The sequence below is a fragment of the Salminus brasiliensis genome, chromosome 12 (genome assembly GCF_030463535.1).
Source record: "Salminus brasiliensis chromosome 12, fSalBra1.hap2, whole genome shotgun sequence".
Lineage (NCBI taxonomy): Eukaryota > Metazoa > Chordata > Actinopteri > Characiformes > Bryconidae > Salminus > Salminus brasiliensis.
Window position 1 is genome coordinate 26,383,666 of NC_132889.1, and position 15,005 is coordinate 26,398,670.

At 40.1% G+C, this 15,005-nt stretch overlaps 1 protein-coding gene across 4 annotated transcripts in view; it reads left to right on the forward strand.

Moving 5' to 3' along the window:
- tom1l2a (target of myb1 like 2 membrane trafficking protein a) overlaps nucleotides 1–15,005 on the forward strand; it is a 35,043-nt gene that overhangs the window by 8,932 nt on the left and 11,106 nt on the right. For all 4 annotated transcript variants that reach the window (XM_072694481.1, XM_072694477.1, XM_072694478.1 and 1 more), the window contains exons 2-12: nucleotides 4,577–4,661; nucleotides 6,629–6,707; nucleotides 7,089–7,238; nucleotides 8,870–9,004; nucleotides 9,468–9,629; nucleotides 9,839–9,955; nucleotides 10,355–10,488; nucleotides 11,935–11,977; nucleotides 12,752–12,917; nucleotides 13,620–13,737; nucleotides 13,875–13,950. In XM_072694481.1, coding sequence (XP_072550582.1) covers nucleotides 4,577–4,661; nucleotides 6,629–6,707; nucleotides 7,089–7,238; nucleotides 8,870–9,004; nucleotides 9,468–9,629; nucleotides 9,839–9,955; nucleotides 10,355–10,488; nucleotides 11,935–11,977; nucleotides 12,752–12,917; nucleotides 13,620–13,737; nucleotides 13,875–13,950 — 1,265 coding nt within the window. The remainder of the gene's footprint in view (nucleotides 1–4,576; nucleotides 4,662–6,628; nucleotides 6,708–7,088; nucleotides 7,239–8,869; nucleotides 9,005–9,467; nucleotides 9,630–9,838; nucleotides 9,956–10,354; nucleotides 10,489–11,934; nucleotides 11,978–12,751; nucleotides 12,918–13,619; nucleotides 13,738–13,874; nucleotides 13,951–15,005) is intronic.

Below are 15,005 nucleotides of genomic sequence, written 5' to 3' on the forward strand. Positions count from 1 at the left end.
GATGTTGGGTACATCTGAGGTGAAGTTCAGTTCTAGCCCCACTGAGCATGAGGCACCGTGACTCATAGGGTTTGCTTTCAGGCAGGTGCTGTTAAATTAGAAGCTGCGGTGCGGATGAGAAAAACGGAGGCCCTCGGGTTTTGCCTTTTAACTCCTAACGTAGCAGACATGATCTGTGCCTCACTGAAGCTCTTACAGCCCAGCTGGCTCTGGTTAAGTGCAGGCTGTTTGTGCTAACACGGACAGGGTGTGAAAGGAAAAGGAAAGGCCTGGCTCTTTGGTTGAGTAGTGATCAAGGCAGGTGGGTTGTTTTGGAAAAGACTGCAGGGCACAGAGAGGTGAAAAGGTCAGCCTGCGGTCTTGCATCACTGTGTCTTGGCCGCAAAGCTTATTATGAGCTACCCAGTAGAGCTTTATTCTGTGTATCTGCAGTTTAAATGAGTAAGCTATGCTTGTTTAATTCTTAATGCTGTTTAATACTATGAAAACCATAAGAAACTCTCCTCTCCCATAATAAATACACTTGCAATGCAGCATACAGTACAAGCTGTTATTTGTTTAATCGTATACACTGTCTACATGTGTATATAGGAATGTAAACATTTCACACACACACACATATATATACATATATACGTGTGCAATAATGTATGTGTATAGTGTACATGTACTGTAAGTTATTGTAAATATGTATTCTGTATTTGTTATTTTGTATATATAGATGTTTTTGCAACTGTGAAGGACTATGGAAATTTTTCACTCACTTTTGCTCCTGATATATATAACTTAGGTACACCGGTAGGTATTTGCTAATTAAATTGCTATTTAAATGTTGAGAGTTCATTTAATACTTTAACGTTATACTCTTTTAAGGTTTTCTTCATATTGTATTATATATCACATTTTCTTTTAAGCATATCGAAGTGTACTAACGTTGTCTCATCAATAAGTCAACATTTGGATTGCAAAAATGTAAAACAAATCTAATCATGCAGTCATTTATAGTTCTTTTATTGCTCTTTTCCATCTGACCCAACCCCATATGCTGACTCCCATTTTCAGTATAAAAAGAAATAGTAGTTACTAATTTTGCACCAATACCATATTGCTTAGGCGCTGATATGGGCACCTGCACACAGTATTGGTATCGGCACTGATGCCATAAAGCTTACTGATGCCCTACATGTTTTTTTTTTTTGCATACTTTATGAAATCAAACATTAAAAAAACAGTAAAAGCCGGTCATAAGTAGGTACTATCATTAAAAAGACATTTATTGGAACTTTTACTTTACCTTTTTTCTCAAACCAAAGGTTAAGTTTAAGCAGCTTGTTTAAAGGCCAGGCATTTAGATGTGTTTTTAGAAGTTTAGATGTGTACTTGAAGCTGAAACTGCTGCATAAGCTTTTGTTTCTAAACTGCCATTTTTTTATACATCACTGAAATATGAGTTTTAACACCAATAAAGAAGCTGGTTGGTTAAGTTTAGCAAGATTATACTTCCCTACTTGCATGTGTTACTGCATTGTGGCACTTTTTATTTTTTCATAGCTCTGAAACTTTTTAAATGTGCAGTTACTCAACCAGTAAATGCTGTTCTTTCAAGCTTATTATATCGCATTTGGCTACAACCTAAAAAAAATTGCAACACTTTAAATATCAGGATCAGTTGGTATCTGTATCTCTGCTAGGTATCGGCAGATGAAAATCGGGTATCCCTAGTAGTTACAGTAGCTTATGTCATGCAGTGTCAAGCACAGAGCTGACCTGATGGCCTCAAGTTTCTGTTAGCCTTACTGTGAGCTTTGGTGCAGAATTAAATAATACATTAAATAATGGTTTATCACACCAAACATGTCTGGGCTGATCGACTAGGAGATTAGGTTACACCATCAAAAATTCCATTACAAAAAAAATTCCAAAAAGGTTTTTTTTGTTTTTTTTTCTTTTATTGCGTCATCAAGGCCACAACATGGGGAAAGCACATGTGAAAATAGCTCTCTGCCCACCGTTTAGGTGAATTCCGTCTGCATACTTTCTTTATCTAATCTGTCCTTTCAAAAAGAACAGTTTGTTTCTGTTAAACTCTGGTGGCCCAAAAAATACCAGGAGACACTCAAGCAGCATGTCCCACAATGCAGCGGTGGTAGCTGTGGTTTTGTCTATGTTCCAGTTATGTGGTCACCAGAGAAAAGAGAGCGTCTCGCATTCTTCTGATTATACAGGCTGAACAAGCTGAGGATACATGCTGTGACAGTTTAGCTAGATTGCAATATAGCCTTGGGCAATAACAGCCACTTTATCTGTCAATTATGGATCCGCTCCCTGGGCCTAATCTCAGGCCTTTGTGGAACAGAAATTATTTTTGATTGTATTAAACTGAAGTTTTTGGGGGTTTTGTTTTTTTGGGATAGGTCCTAGTAGAGCTGGGCAGTACGATATTTTTCATATTGTGATACATTTTGTTGCATTTGTTTATTTGCATATCAAGGATATTTTTAGTGCTTAATAAACACTGATCAACTGCACATCTCATTACAAACTGTGTGATTAGAGTGGTTTAATTAGATGAAGTGCAGCAGATGTTGGATAAAAATCCCTGTATTCAATCTGGAAGAGTATTTGAGTAGTAGTTTTTAAGAATCTGTCGCTACTGATGTATTTATTCTGTGATTGCATGTATTGTGATAAATGTGGTTAGTAGTTTTATATAGTATTTTTACCATATCGCCCAACCTTGGTCCTAGATCAGTGTGAACGTACAAGGTAGTTCAGGGATGAAAATTTTGGATTTAGTTGGGCTGTCCAGAAAGATGAAGAGAGCTATAGAGGCTTCTAAAACGACATCTTGACGTTATAATAAAATTAATATTCACAGTGATTTGTACTTCTTAAAAGTTTGACAGTCATGTCTTAAGGTAGACAACTTGCAGTATAGGGTTGATCACTGGATAGAGCACTGTAGTATAGGGTTGATCACTGGATTAGAGCACTGTAGTATAGGGTTGATCACTGGATTAGAGCACTGCAGTATAGGGTTGATCACTGGATTAGAGCACTGCAGTATAGGGTTGATCACTGGATTAGAGCACTGCAGTATAGGGTTGATCACTGGATTAGAGCACTGCAGTATAGGGTTGATCACTGGATTAGAGCACTGCAGTATAGGGTTGATCACTGGATTAGAGCACTGCAGTATAGGGTTGATCACTGGATTAGAGCACTGCAGTATAGGGTTGATCACTGGATTAGAGCACTGCAGTATAGGGTTGACAGGCATCCACTTTTCAGAACTGTTCTGAATCAGGAGAGAGAAGCTGGTTAGCATTAGCTTAGTTAGCAGGATACCAGTCTGCCCATCACAGTACAAAATCAGGTCTGGCTGACCGAAAGCAGACTTGTAAACATTTAAATAAGAATGGCTGACTACGATTGAGCGACTGGTGTTGGAAGGACAGAAAGCTGGTCCTTTTCCACATGGTTTTGGATCAGTAGCCCACTCGCTAAGCTAGCCTTTGCTTTGCTCAGCAACAGATCCAAAGAGTATCGGACATCTCAGTGCAGCTGCTATTGGCTAACTGCTGGGCAACCAGTGTGTTGATGGTAAAAACTTGTCTGAGAGAGTGAAGTCGAGCACCTGGTCTCGGAGTGACAGAAAGGTGAAATGAGACAGGGTCTGCCGCTTTTGAATTGTCATACTGTGGAGGCACAGCACTTAGAGCACCGGGCTATTGATCACAGAGTTGTGGGTTCGATACCTGGGCTTGGCAAGCTGCCACTTTTGAGCCCATAAGCAAGGATTTATCTGCTCCCTGGGTGCTCCACCGATGGCTGCCCACCCTTCACTGTCCACTGTGTGTGTTTGCGCACTAGTATATATCGCTGCTGTCCTTTAAAAAAGTTTTCTCCATTGTTTGAACCCTGTAGCTGCCCCGTATACTGTGTAAAAGTTTCTGGATGAATGGAACAATAGAAATGCTCTAAAATGTCTTGGAATAAACTGTTATTTTACATCAATGCTTTTTCATTGGACAGCGATGATATGTGTGGGTTCACTGCATGGAAGGGTTAAAGGCAGAGGCCATATTTCATCTGTGTCCAACACAAAGGGTGAACATATCTGTCTTTGTGTCAGCATCACCTAAAGCTTTGCTCCTGTGGAACAAAATAAAAGCTGTCAAATACTGGTTTGAATTAGCAGTCAAATCTAATCAACACTGTAATAGAAATTCATTACAATAAGATATTTAACATATTTAACATCAGCAAATAACATTATTTGCAGATATCATTATGATTTAGTGTCATTGTGTGTTTAATTAATATAAATGATGCATTAATGTGTAGATTCAGTGACATATATTTACATCCCTAGACAGGTGCATAAAGGGACTTTTATCTGGCAGGCTTATGGTTAACAGATTTGTTCAGATTAGTTCTTCTGTTGGTTAATCATTCCCACGAAAAAGCTCACAGTATTCAGTTCATTCATTTGCATCTGAACTGCTCTGATAATAAACCAAAGAATCTAAAAATTGTAATTCTGTGCTAACTAACTTTGTCCTGCTTGTTACAGAGAAGGCCACTGATGGCTCCCTGCAGAATGAGGACTGGACGCTCAACATGGAGATTTGTGATATTATCAACGAGACAGAGGAAGGGTAAGTGTACACCACACACACACACACACACACAAACACAGTGTTCACTGATGACTCACTGCAGCTCTGGCTGACTCACACTCTGGAAAACAGACCCTCTTTTAAAGCAGCTTGAATGGACATGGTTTTGCTGCATTGTGTGTGTGTTCTGGTGGCTGATAAATACTCCAGTTGATTTACGCAGCGAAGCAGTTTCTCATGACTACACTGCTGCCACCAACATATTAGACTATCTTACACCAACCCTTCACTGAGAGTGATCTCTCACTGTCTCTCTCGCGCACACACACATACATATGACTGGCACCACAGGCGTGCCTCTGTTCTGTGTGAGAGAAAAGAGAGTTTTGTGTTGCAGGACAACAGCAGGTTACTTGGCCGGGCCTATGCTTTTGTGTCGGAGCTTGCAGTGGGAGACTACAAGAATTTGAGCAATGTTCTGTGTCTTTCTCATACAAATAGTCTTTGCATATCACATATGGGTGAAGCTGTATAGCGAATCTTGGCTGACACTGTGCTCTGACGCCAGCTTTTAAAGCTGGGTTATGCATAGAGAGGACTTTTGTTGTACTGTACAACAAGTATAAATGACAATAAAGGCAAATTATTATTATTATTATTTGACAATATTCACTCATTATAGAGTTCCCATTACAATACAACCGTGATAGTGGACAACTGTCTAGTAATTAAGCACATATTCAAGCAACAGTAGGTTAGTGATGTCAGTGATCCAGCGTGTCATGATGTTATTAATGACCTCTGTGTATTGAGGATTGGACCGAAATATATGATAATGGCAGATATAGTCTGACTTTTGTAGATATGTTGTTTTAAATGAAATGTAACGTGATGTATATAACTTAATTTGCTTTATGTGACATTGCGCATCCTGCAATGCATGCAGTGCGACGGCGATGCTAAAACGATATATTGTGCAGCCCTAACCTGTAGCCCAGTTAATAGAAGTGGTGTAGCCTTTAAAAGCTTGAAATCCTAGCTTGATAGCTCCCTCATGGGTGGTCATTTAGGCCCTTCTAATAAAAGGACTTGTTTTGTGTGGGGCGGTGCTTCAGCAAGGCATTGCGGATGCTGATTCTGAGTAGCAAATGAACACTCATTGTTAATTTCTTCTAGTGTAATCCTGTTCAGCTCGATCCAAAATAGCTCAAAAAAAAAAAAAAAACAGTTAAACTTACCTAAGTTGTTCTTTATACGACAGTTAAAAAAAAATCATACAGCAATAAAACAGATGAATGATCTACACTCATAAAGGTGCTACAAAGGGTTCTTTAAATGAAGCCATAGAAGAACCACTTTTAGTTTAAAGAACCAGCTTTGTACAAGAGATGTATGAGTAAGAACCCTTTTACGGGTTTAAAGAAATGGATGTAAATCTTTCAAATAAAAGGGGGAGGGGCTCTTCAGTGACCTCACTCAATCAGTTTGAAATGCTCTTCATGTCTTGGAGGCTCTAAATGGTCCTCAAGAGATGTGACTGATTGAGAAAGCAGCAGCTTTGCACGTTCATCTCAGCCTTTATAAAAAGCTCATTAGTGTTCCCAACCACAGAGAGTTGGAGCAAGTAAAAAGGCACCTGCTGAAGGATAAGCTTTGATCCCAGCACTGGAAACTTTGCACAGTAACCCCAATAAACTTCAGATATGGAGATCGCTTTTGTGATCGCTCAAGTCTTTTAGTCCTTTAGTAGCTTTGTTATTACTGTGGGGTGCTTTTTTTTTTTTTTTTTTTTTTTTTTTTTTTTTTTTTTCTTTCTTTCTCTGGAAGGGAAAAATGAATATTCCTCAGTGATCGTGACCAGCATAAGTGGGCCCATAATTAGTGACTGCAGTATTAATGTTCAAAGCTGATCCAAGATTAATGATGTGTAATTACCATAGTGGTAGTCTTAATCCATTCAGATCAACACCTCTTTAATCTCCTCCTCTAATCCACTGTTTGTGCAGGCCCAAAGATGCCATCCGCGCCGTCAAGAAAAGGCTGAACGCAAACCGAAACTTCCGGGAGGTGATGCTGGCTCTGACAGTGAGTACAGCTGGTTGTGGGTCCAAATTTGGTGGGGGGCACTTCTGTGCGGAGACCTTAACAAGTCTCTGTGTACCGTTCAGCTAAGTCTCTGTGGGAAATCTGCCGTGTTTGTGCATTCCCGCTTCTATCCCTGATTAATACTTGACAGTGAGCAAGCACTGAGTATTACAGCTACACCAACCAGAGGCTGTTTATATTTCCTTAATGAGCTGATTTGTGCCTTCTCAGCTTCATGCTTTGCCTTGCTCTTTGATATTCTTGGCTCATTAGCTTAGAGCATCTCTTGGCTGTCAGACAGAATCATTTGAACTTGTTGTTATTGTGCAAAAATAATTTATCAGTCAGAGCTGGAACTGAAGCACCCCTCTATTCCCCCAGGTGCTGGAGACTTGTGTGAAGAACTGCGGCCACCGCTTCCACGTGCTCGTGGCCACCCGTGACTTTATCGACGGCGTGCTGGTGAAAATCATTTCTCCGAAAAACAACCCCCCCACCATCGTGCAGGACAAGGTGCTGGCACTGATTCAAGTAAGTATTCTAATCTAAACAGTATGGTGTAATATATATATGTGTATATATATGTGTGTATGTATGTATGTATGCATGTATGTATGTGTGTGGTTGTTTTTTTTTGTTTGTTTTTTTTTTTTAAGATGGTCTTCTCAAACCCGGTTATACGTCCCCTTGCATTAATAACAGCCTCAATCCTGTTGGTTACTGTTTATACCACAGCCTTGAGAAAGTTCCTGCCCATTTTAGCCACTTTTGCATTAATGTGGCGCTTCATATCCTAGCAGACTCACATTCCTAGATGACTGCTATAGACCTCAGTCCCAATTCTTAGTTATAAAGAGCAGGTGAAATGCTGGTAGGCAATGACAGGCAAACTCAAATTTTAGCTGAAATGTGCAACCAGTTTACAAAAGAGTGGGCGATAAGAGACAGGAACTCACATGACTATGCAATGCTAGATTCTTATATTAAGAGGCTGCATAAGCAGGCATTGAAAAGAATGGATGCATTCAACAGTTTTTTTTTTTTCATTTTTTTTACCTTATTGTCTATACCTATATATGCTCAGACTGCAGTATATGTCATTTGTACATGATTGTCTTATATGTTCCTACTCTATATTGGCATAATTTAGGTGAGCATTTTGGTTCATAAGCATTAAAGCCTCGAAACCAAAAAACACAATGAACATTCTTCTTATATTAGAAGCAGGATGGGACTGAGAGCTAAATCCAGCCCTGGATTTTTAAGTAAACAGAGTTTTGGAAACGTTGCTAGAGAGCTAGAGATAAAACAGTGATAAATCCAACTCCATAAATATCCTATAGTTTTGGGGGGGGGGGTCCTCCTGATGGCCAGTCCATCCCTGATTCGAAGAGTTTGTTATTGGATCAAACAGGCAGCTTAAAAAATATTGGAAGATGGTGGCAATATTAATAAAGCTCTGTAACCATTATCAGTCAATAGTGTATGTAGTTGGTATGTTGGTTGTGTATTTTAGCCTGTCAGTATCTATTCTTATCTAGAAGACCTCTGTTATCTTTGATCTAACCACTATACACTGCACGGAGTCGAGCCCTACTTTACTGAGGTGTTAAGTTTGGGTTTAGAAGTACTGTAGAGGCTTGTTGGAGAAATACTCCTCAGTACATACTCAGTGAGACTACAGGGTTGGTCTGGTGGGCCTGGTGCAGTGAGGATTCACTGTTATTATGATTTGAAACAATTTTTAAGTTGTTTAGGTTAAAGACAAGTCAAGTTGATTCGCAAGGTCATTTGGGGATTTACTTGCACCCGTTGTGCTGTACACACCAAACAGTGCCTCTCATCAGACTCCTCTCTGCTTTGGAGATTTAATCTCTTTTTGTCCTTTAGCCTTCCAGCTGCTTCTGTCACCTTCATTGTGCGTGCGTGCGTGCGTGCGTGCGTGCGTGCGTGCGTGTGCGTATATATATGTATGTATGTATGTATGTATATGTGTATATATATATATATATATATATATATATATATATATATATATATATATATATATATATATATATATATATATATATATATATTGCACACATCCTTGTGGCAGCAACACAAGGTGTGTGTGTTAATGCATTGAATTTATGTGCTGAGGGCTTTGTGTTTTCTTGCAGGCTTGGGCAGATGCGTTTAGAAGCAGTCCAGACCTGACCGGAGTTGTCCACATTTATGAGGAGCTGAAGAGGAAAGGCATTGAGTTTCCCATGGCCGACCTGGATGCTCTCTCGCCCATTCACACCCCCCAGAGAGTATGACGCCTTGCACATCATGCACAGAGCACTTTAATGACGTTTTGAATTTGAATTAAGAGAAATATTTAAATTACAAAAATACTTAAATATGAATTATAGACTTTGATATTGCAATTGCAGTATCACCACAGTCCAGTTAGAAAGCTCTACCTGTTAAAAAAAAGACCCTCACAGAATTATTAAAGGAAGTCAAATATGCAGATGTGTACCATCATATTAATTTGATGGATGCAGGAGCTCTTTTCCAGTCATGTGACTTTCAGCTTTTATTAATTTGATGAACTTTTAAAAGTATCCAGACCCGTTTTTTAATATATATTTAAAGATTATACTCATTTTCTGCTGGTATCCATCTTCGTTCCTTCATAGATAAGATGCTCTGTCACTGTCCAAACACTTATGGACCTGACCATATTGTTCACCTTTTTGTGAAATACTTTTTATTGCGTACATTTTCCAGGGAGTCCCAGAGATAGACCCAGCTTCACATAAGTACAAAGCACCTCCTCAGCCCAAACCAGCAGTTCAGATGCCTCAGACAGCTGCTGCTGTCCCAACTTCTGACTTCAACTCTCCTCAGATTCCTAGCATTACTGGGCCAATCTCAGCCAATCCAGAACAGGTCAGTTTCATCACCCCTGTGGCCCTGTATTGTATACCGTCCATCTAACGCATGAACACAAAAGTCTGTGAAGTTTCTATCTTATATTTTGTTAAACATGTATTTTAACAGCGAGTTGTGAAGACGGGTCATTTGATTTGAGTTTGATCACCCATAATTAAGACAGCAGTGTAATATTTACGTATGTCTTTATGTGCGTACCATAACAGATCGCCAGGCTGAGGAGCGAGCTGGACGTTGTGCGTGGAAACTGCAAAGTGATGTCAGAGATGCTGACTGAAATGGTGCCAGGCCAAGAGGAGACTTCTGACCTTGAACTCCTCCAGGTCCTATATCTCTCCAGTTCTCCCTCGCATGCACAAAGAACTTAATACTTGTTTTGCCACAAACGTCTGTGTTGATAGCCTTCTTCTGCCTGCATCCAAGTGGAGCATCTACAAATGGCCGATTCAGAAATGTGCCACTAGGGGGAGTAGTAGCACAGTATATAGAGGCAGCTGACAAGAAGGATGGAAACATGCTCTGCAGTAGAGTTCATGTTCTCCTGCTATTTCAGTACATTAGGTAGGACTGACGTATTATAACAGTATACCTGAGCTGTGGATAGAAGCTTCACTGATCCAGATCTGTATCTAAACCATCACATTAAACTAGCGTAATATAGAAGTACCTACAGTTACAAGATCTGAAGAGCTGCAAGTGATGTATATGATTTGTGTGACCAGGAGCTGAACAGGACGTGTCGGGCCATGCAGCACAGGCTAGTGGAGCTCATCTCCCGCGTCTCCAACGAGGAGGTCACTGAAGAGCTGCTGCATGTCAATGATGACTTAAATAACATCTTCCTGCGATATGAGAGGTGATTGACCACTGGGTTGCTTTAAAATATAGAATATTTCTTGATCCAAGAACAACATGCAAAATACAAAACTGACCTGTCCATTCTGCATGAGGACAGGCATTCCTTTGTAGCAGCTGTTGGTAGGTTGGGCACAAATATCCCAATAACTCAATTTGGAGTGCATCATTGATTTTGAATTAGATTTATTTAGTGCGGAGATGTCAGACTTTTTTGTAGGCTGTAGCTTATTAAAAAGTTTCAGAACAAGCGTTTGATTGATGGGCTAAGAAGAATGTTCCTCAGAAGCTTCAGATGTTTTGACATTGTTTGCTAGGTTAGTAGACTGAAGTTAACATCTACTCTGGTACTGTGGAATATTTTTTTTTTCTTTGCCCAGTAAACTCTTTATTCAACAATTTGGTCTTTTTAGTAAAGCTATCAATGCACTATATGGACAAAAGTATTGAGACACCTGCTTGCTCATGGTCATCCTCTAAAATCAAGGCTATTAAAAATGAGTTCATCCAGCTTTTGTTGGAGTAACTGTATCTTCTGTCCAGAGAAGGCTTTCTACTAGATTTGTGGAGCATTCAGCGACAAGACTGTTAGTGACGTCAAGATGTTGTATGATCACCACCCCAGCTCATCCCAAAAGTATTGGATTGAACATCATCATTCCAGAGAACACCGTTCCACTGCTGGGTGACTTTATGCCCCATTAACCCACGCCTGGCATTAGGCATGGTGCCAATAGGTTCATGTTTAGTCTCTCTAGGCAAGACTCTCGGGAGCAGATAAAGAAGCTGTGTGTGCGCATGCACTTGCAGATCTGTGTCAGCAATGGGTGCAGCTAAAAGTAGTGGAAGGTTTTCATTAGAAGTCCGGGAAATGTCAAAAAACATTTGGACATGTAGTGTTTTCTGTGATAGCTGTAAATACTAGACTTCTTTGAGACATAAAATCGCAATGTAAAAAAATGTTTTTGTTAATTTATTAATAGGAAGTTCTTAGATGCCTATGATCTAGCACTATACTCTGACAGAACTTACAACAGTGTATTGCCTGGAGCTTTGTCAGTGAATTCATCTTGAATTCATTCAAGTCTTGATCAGACTATTCACTGTCATACATGTCTGAGTTGAATAGATTACTCAAAGTGTGGCCCTTTTGACAAAAAAGATGAATTTACATGAATGGGATATTGGCCAGTGTTCTCTAAAGTGTGTCCAACCTACCAAAATATTGATATTTGCTAAGAAAGCATGCAGTTGTGAGCAAAGCTTGGTCTTTAATTACACTTGATTGAACTACTCAGCTAATCGGAATTTCAGTGCTTAAATCAGACGTAAAAATCTATGAAACTGTGCAATAGGATTTAGATTGGAAAAGGCATTGTGTTCTTCCTGGTGTATGTTACTGTGTGTTTGGGCAGTGCAGACTGACTTGCAGCTTTTGTGGTTACAGGTATGAGAGGTACAGAGTGGGCAGAGTAGCACAGAACAATGGGGTGAGTTATTATGTTACTAATATCTATCATATCCTAATTGATTTATTACTTATTCCCATAAAATCCTCCTAATAAAGCATGTGTTCTGTTTTTGGCTCTGCCATCAGTATGTTTATTTGATGGTGAATAAAAAAAGAAGCTTATTTGTCGGCTTCTTTGCAACAGAACTCCTGTTTGGTGGTTGTTTGTCAGTGATCTTGCATGCTGATGTGTCAATGGTTATGTTATTTTTCTGTTTATTTTGTGTTGTGCAATGGCTAGCTGAGGAAGGCAAGTATAGTAGGGGTTACTGCATATATGATGAACAGTATATGCAGTCAAAAGAGAGAACAGTTAAAACATGACCAGCTGATGTGTGTTTAGCGCGTCAGCCTCAGCCTGGTCTGGTCCATATGGCATGTTTTAACTTTAAACTCTCTCTAGAAAACACTAGAACGGTCCTCTTTCCCCTTTATCCTGCCTCTGTCTCACAAACACACTCACAATAGCCTATTGTGTTCTGATCCTGTATCCAGCATCATTCTTTCTTTGTTTTTTATTCCCCCAAACATTCTTTATTCTCCTCTGATACACTAATAACATGAAGAGCAGAAACACACCTCTGTAAGTCTCAGAATCCTAAACCACCGCCCCCACTCGCTCCCTGTAAATGTAGTCAGTGTACAGTGAGCCCATATTCCGTTTAGTCTGTTCGGTTATAAGCTGTGAATTTATAGGGCTGTGTGTGTGCACGTGTGTGTGTGTGTGTGTGTGTGTGTGTGTTTTAATGTGCAGGTGTTGAATGAGGCTTCAGAGGAGGATAACCTGATAGATTTGGGTCCTGGCTCTCCGGCTGTTGTCAGTCCTCGGGTCAGTGCTGCAGCCACCCCTACACCGCCCTCCAGCCTGACCCCTGCTGCTGCTGCCGCCACCTCCCTCTCCACACAGCTCGCAGGACTGAGTGAGACACACGTGCACACACACACAAACATACTAAGTTGTGTATGGCCAGCAGTATTCTACTTATTACACTTAGCTGTTGGGAGAAACATGCACTGTGTGTCCAAATGTTTGTGGACACCCTTTTTAATGATGAATGCATTCAGCTAGGTTAGGTTGCACCCATTGCTGATACAGCTTGTCCAGTCCCTGTAGAGAAGTATTGTCAATAGAATAGGACTTGCTGGAGCAGATAAATATTTGTGGTTGTCATGTATCTTATATCTGTTGTTATTTCTGTTGGTTATGATGATGTAGAGGTGGGCGATATGGTAAAAAATCACAATGCTTAAAGACGTATTCACAATCACAATATTTAGCACAGTAATGTGACATGCACTAGTAGCAGCAGCTTTAAAACTGCTGTCTAATCCAAATGATGGGAAATTTATCCAGTAATTATTAGACTATTTCTGCTTTATAATGAAACATGTTGTTGGTTAGATTTCTTTAAGCACTGATGAGATCAATAATATTATTATCATTAAAAGCATACTATGCACCACAATGATATAATATTATATGTTTACATTTAAATATATATATGTTTATGTGGACCAAAATGTTTAATGGTGCCAAAATGGTGCCCTTTGTATTGACACCATCACAAGCTTTTGCCATTGGATTCAGGTTTATATGGTTAAACCTGTGCCTTTCTCTGTAGATATGGAAGGAGAGAGTGTGAGTGGCACTCTGAGCTCACTGTCCACCCAAAACCCTCGGGACGATTTTGACATGTTTGCCCAGACTAGAACCAGCTCCCTTGCAGATCAGCGCAAAAAGTAAGCCCTCTAAATACCTGCTCTTTAAACCTGATCAGGACATCGCTACATATTATGCTCGTCTGAGTATTAATGGGCACAGTATTGTTCAACTCCTGTGCTGAATCACCTAATCTTGCATCTTGCGTCCGTTTCAGTGTAAAATATGAAGACCCGCAAGCTCTTGGTGGACTGGCTTCCGCTTTGGACGTACGACAGCAGAACACTGCCGGGGTGAGTGCCGCACTGCATGCTGGGAACTATCATTTTAACTCTTTTAACTTCAACTCACCTGCTGTCACCTATGGTGACACGGCATTGGAGCTGTGTGCTGTGTTAATGGCTGTCAAGACTGTACTGCTATTCTGAGTAGCTGATCCCTGCATGGCCCAAGCTTTAGTACACCAGTCATCCTTTGTTTCAAGGTATGGAGCTGTTACTAATCCTGTTAGAACACACATAACACCTGTGTAGAAGTTAAATTACTTCTTTTAAGTAGAGATAGCTCTGGCACACTGGCTTTGCATGCACATGGCATTCAGATTGCAGTTCTTTTTTTCACCTGGGAGCGCAGCGTATTTACATAAAATTCAGATTTGCAAATGGCATCTTTTTTTAATTTGTTGCCACAGGTAGGAGGTAGTAGTGAATCTGACTGAAGTCAGACAGGCCTTCAGCCCATCTCTGTATATTTTAATCTTAATGCGATTGTAGTTTCCCTTGATCTTTTCTTTATGCTACAGACTTCTCAGTTAGCATTTTAGAAAGTAGAGCAGCTTTATAAAATACTGAGGCCATGAAACGTTTCTTAGCATCCTACTCACTGTTAAGCCACGGTCACACTAGGCGTCTATTGTGTGAGAAATGTAATTATTTATATTACATTTAAATTGCATTGCATGACAATGGAATTTACCAAGATGGGGACGTCTGGCAAAAATATATATGGTGTAAGAAACTTGGGATGAGTTGAGGATGAGGTGGGGTGATGATCATCCAACACCCTATCCTCACTAAGGCTCCTGTTGCTGAATGCATTCAAATCCTCACAACAGTGCTTTAAAATCTAGTAGAAAGCTTTCCCTGGGCAGTAGAGATTTTTTAATAACCTTGATTTCTGAAGAAACAGAATAAGCAGCTGTCCTGATACTTTTGTCCATAGCCTGCCATAGCCAGCCTGCTACTTGCTACGTTAGCTCCAAGTTAAGCACCGCTTGCCAGAGATCAGTTGTACACTGTTATGCTGTGACTGGGTGTGCAGTACTCTGCTCTGACCAGTATCAAGTTAT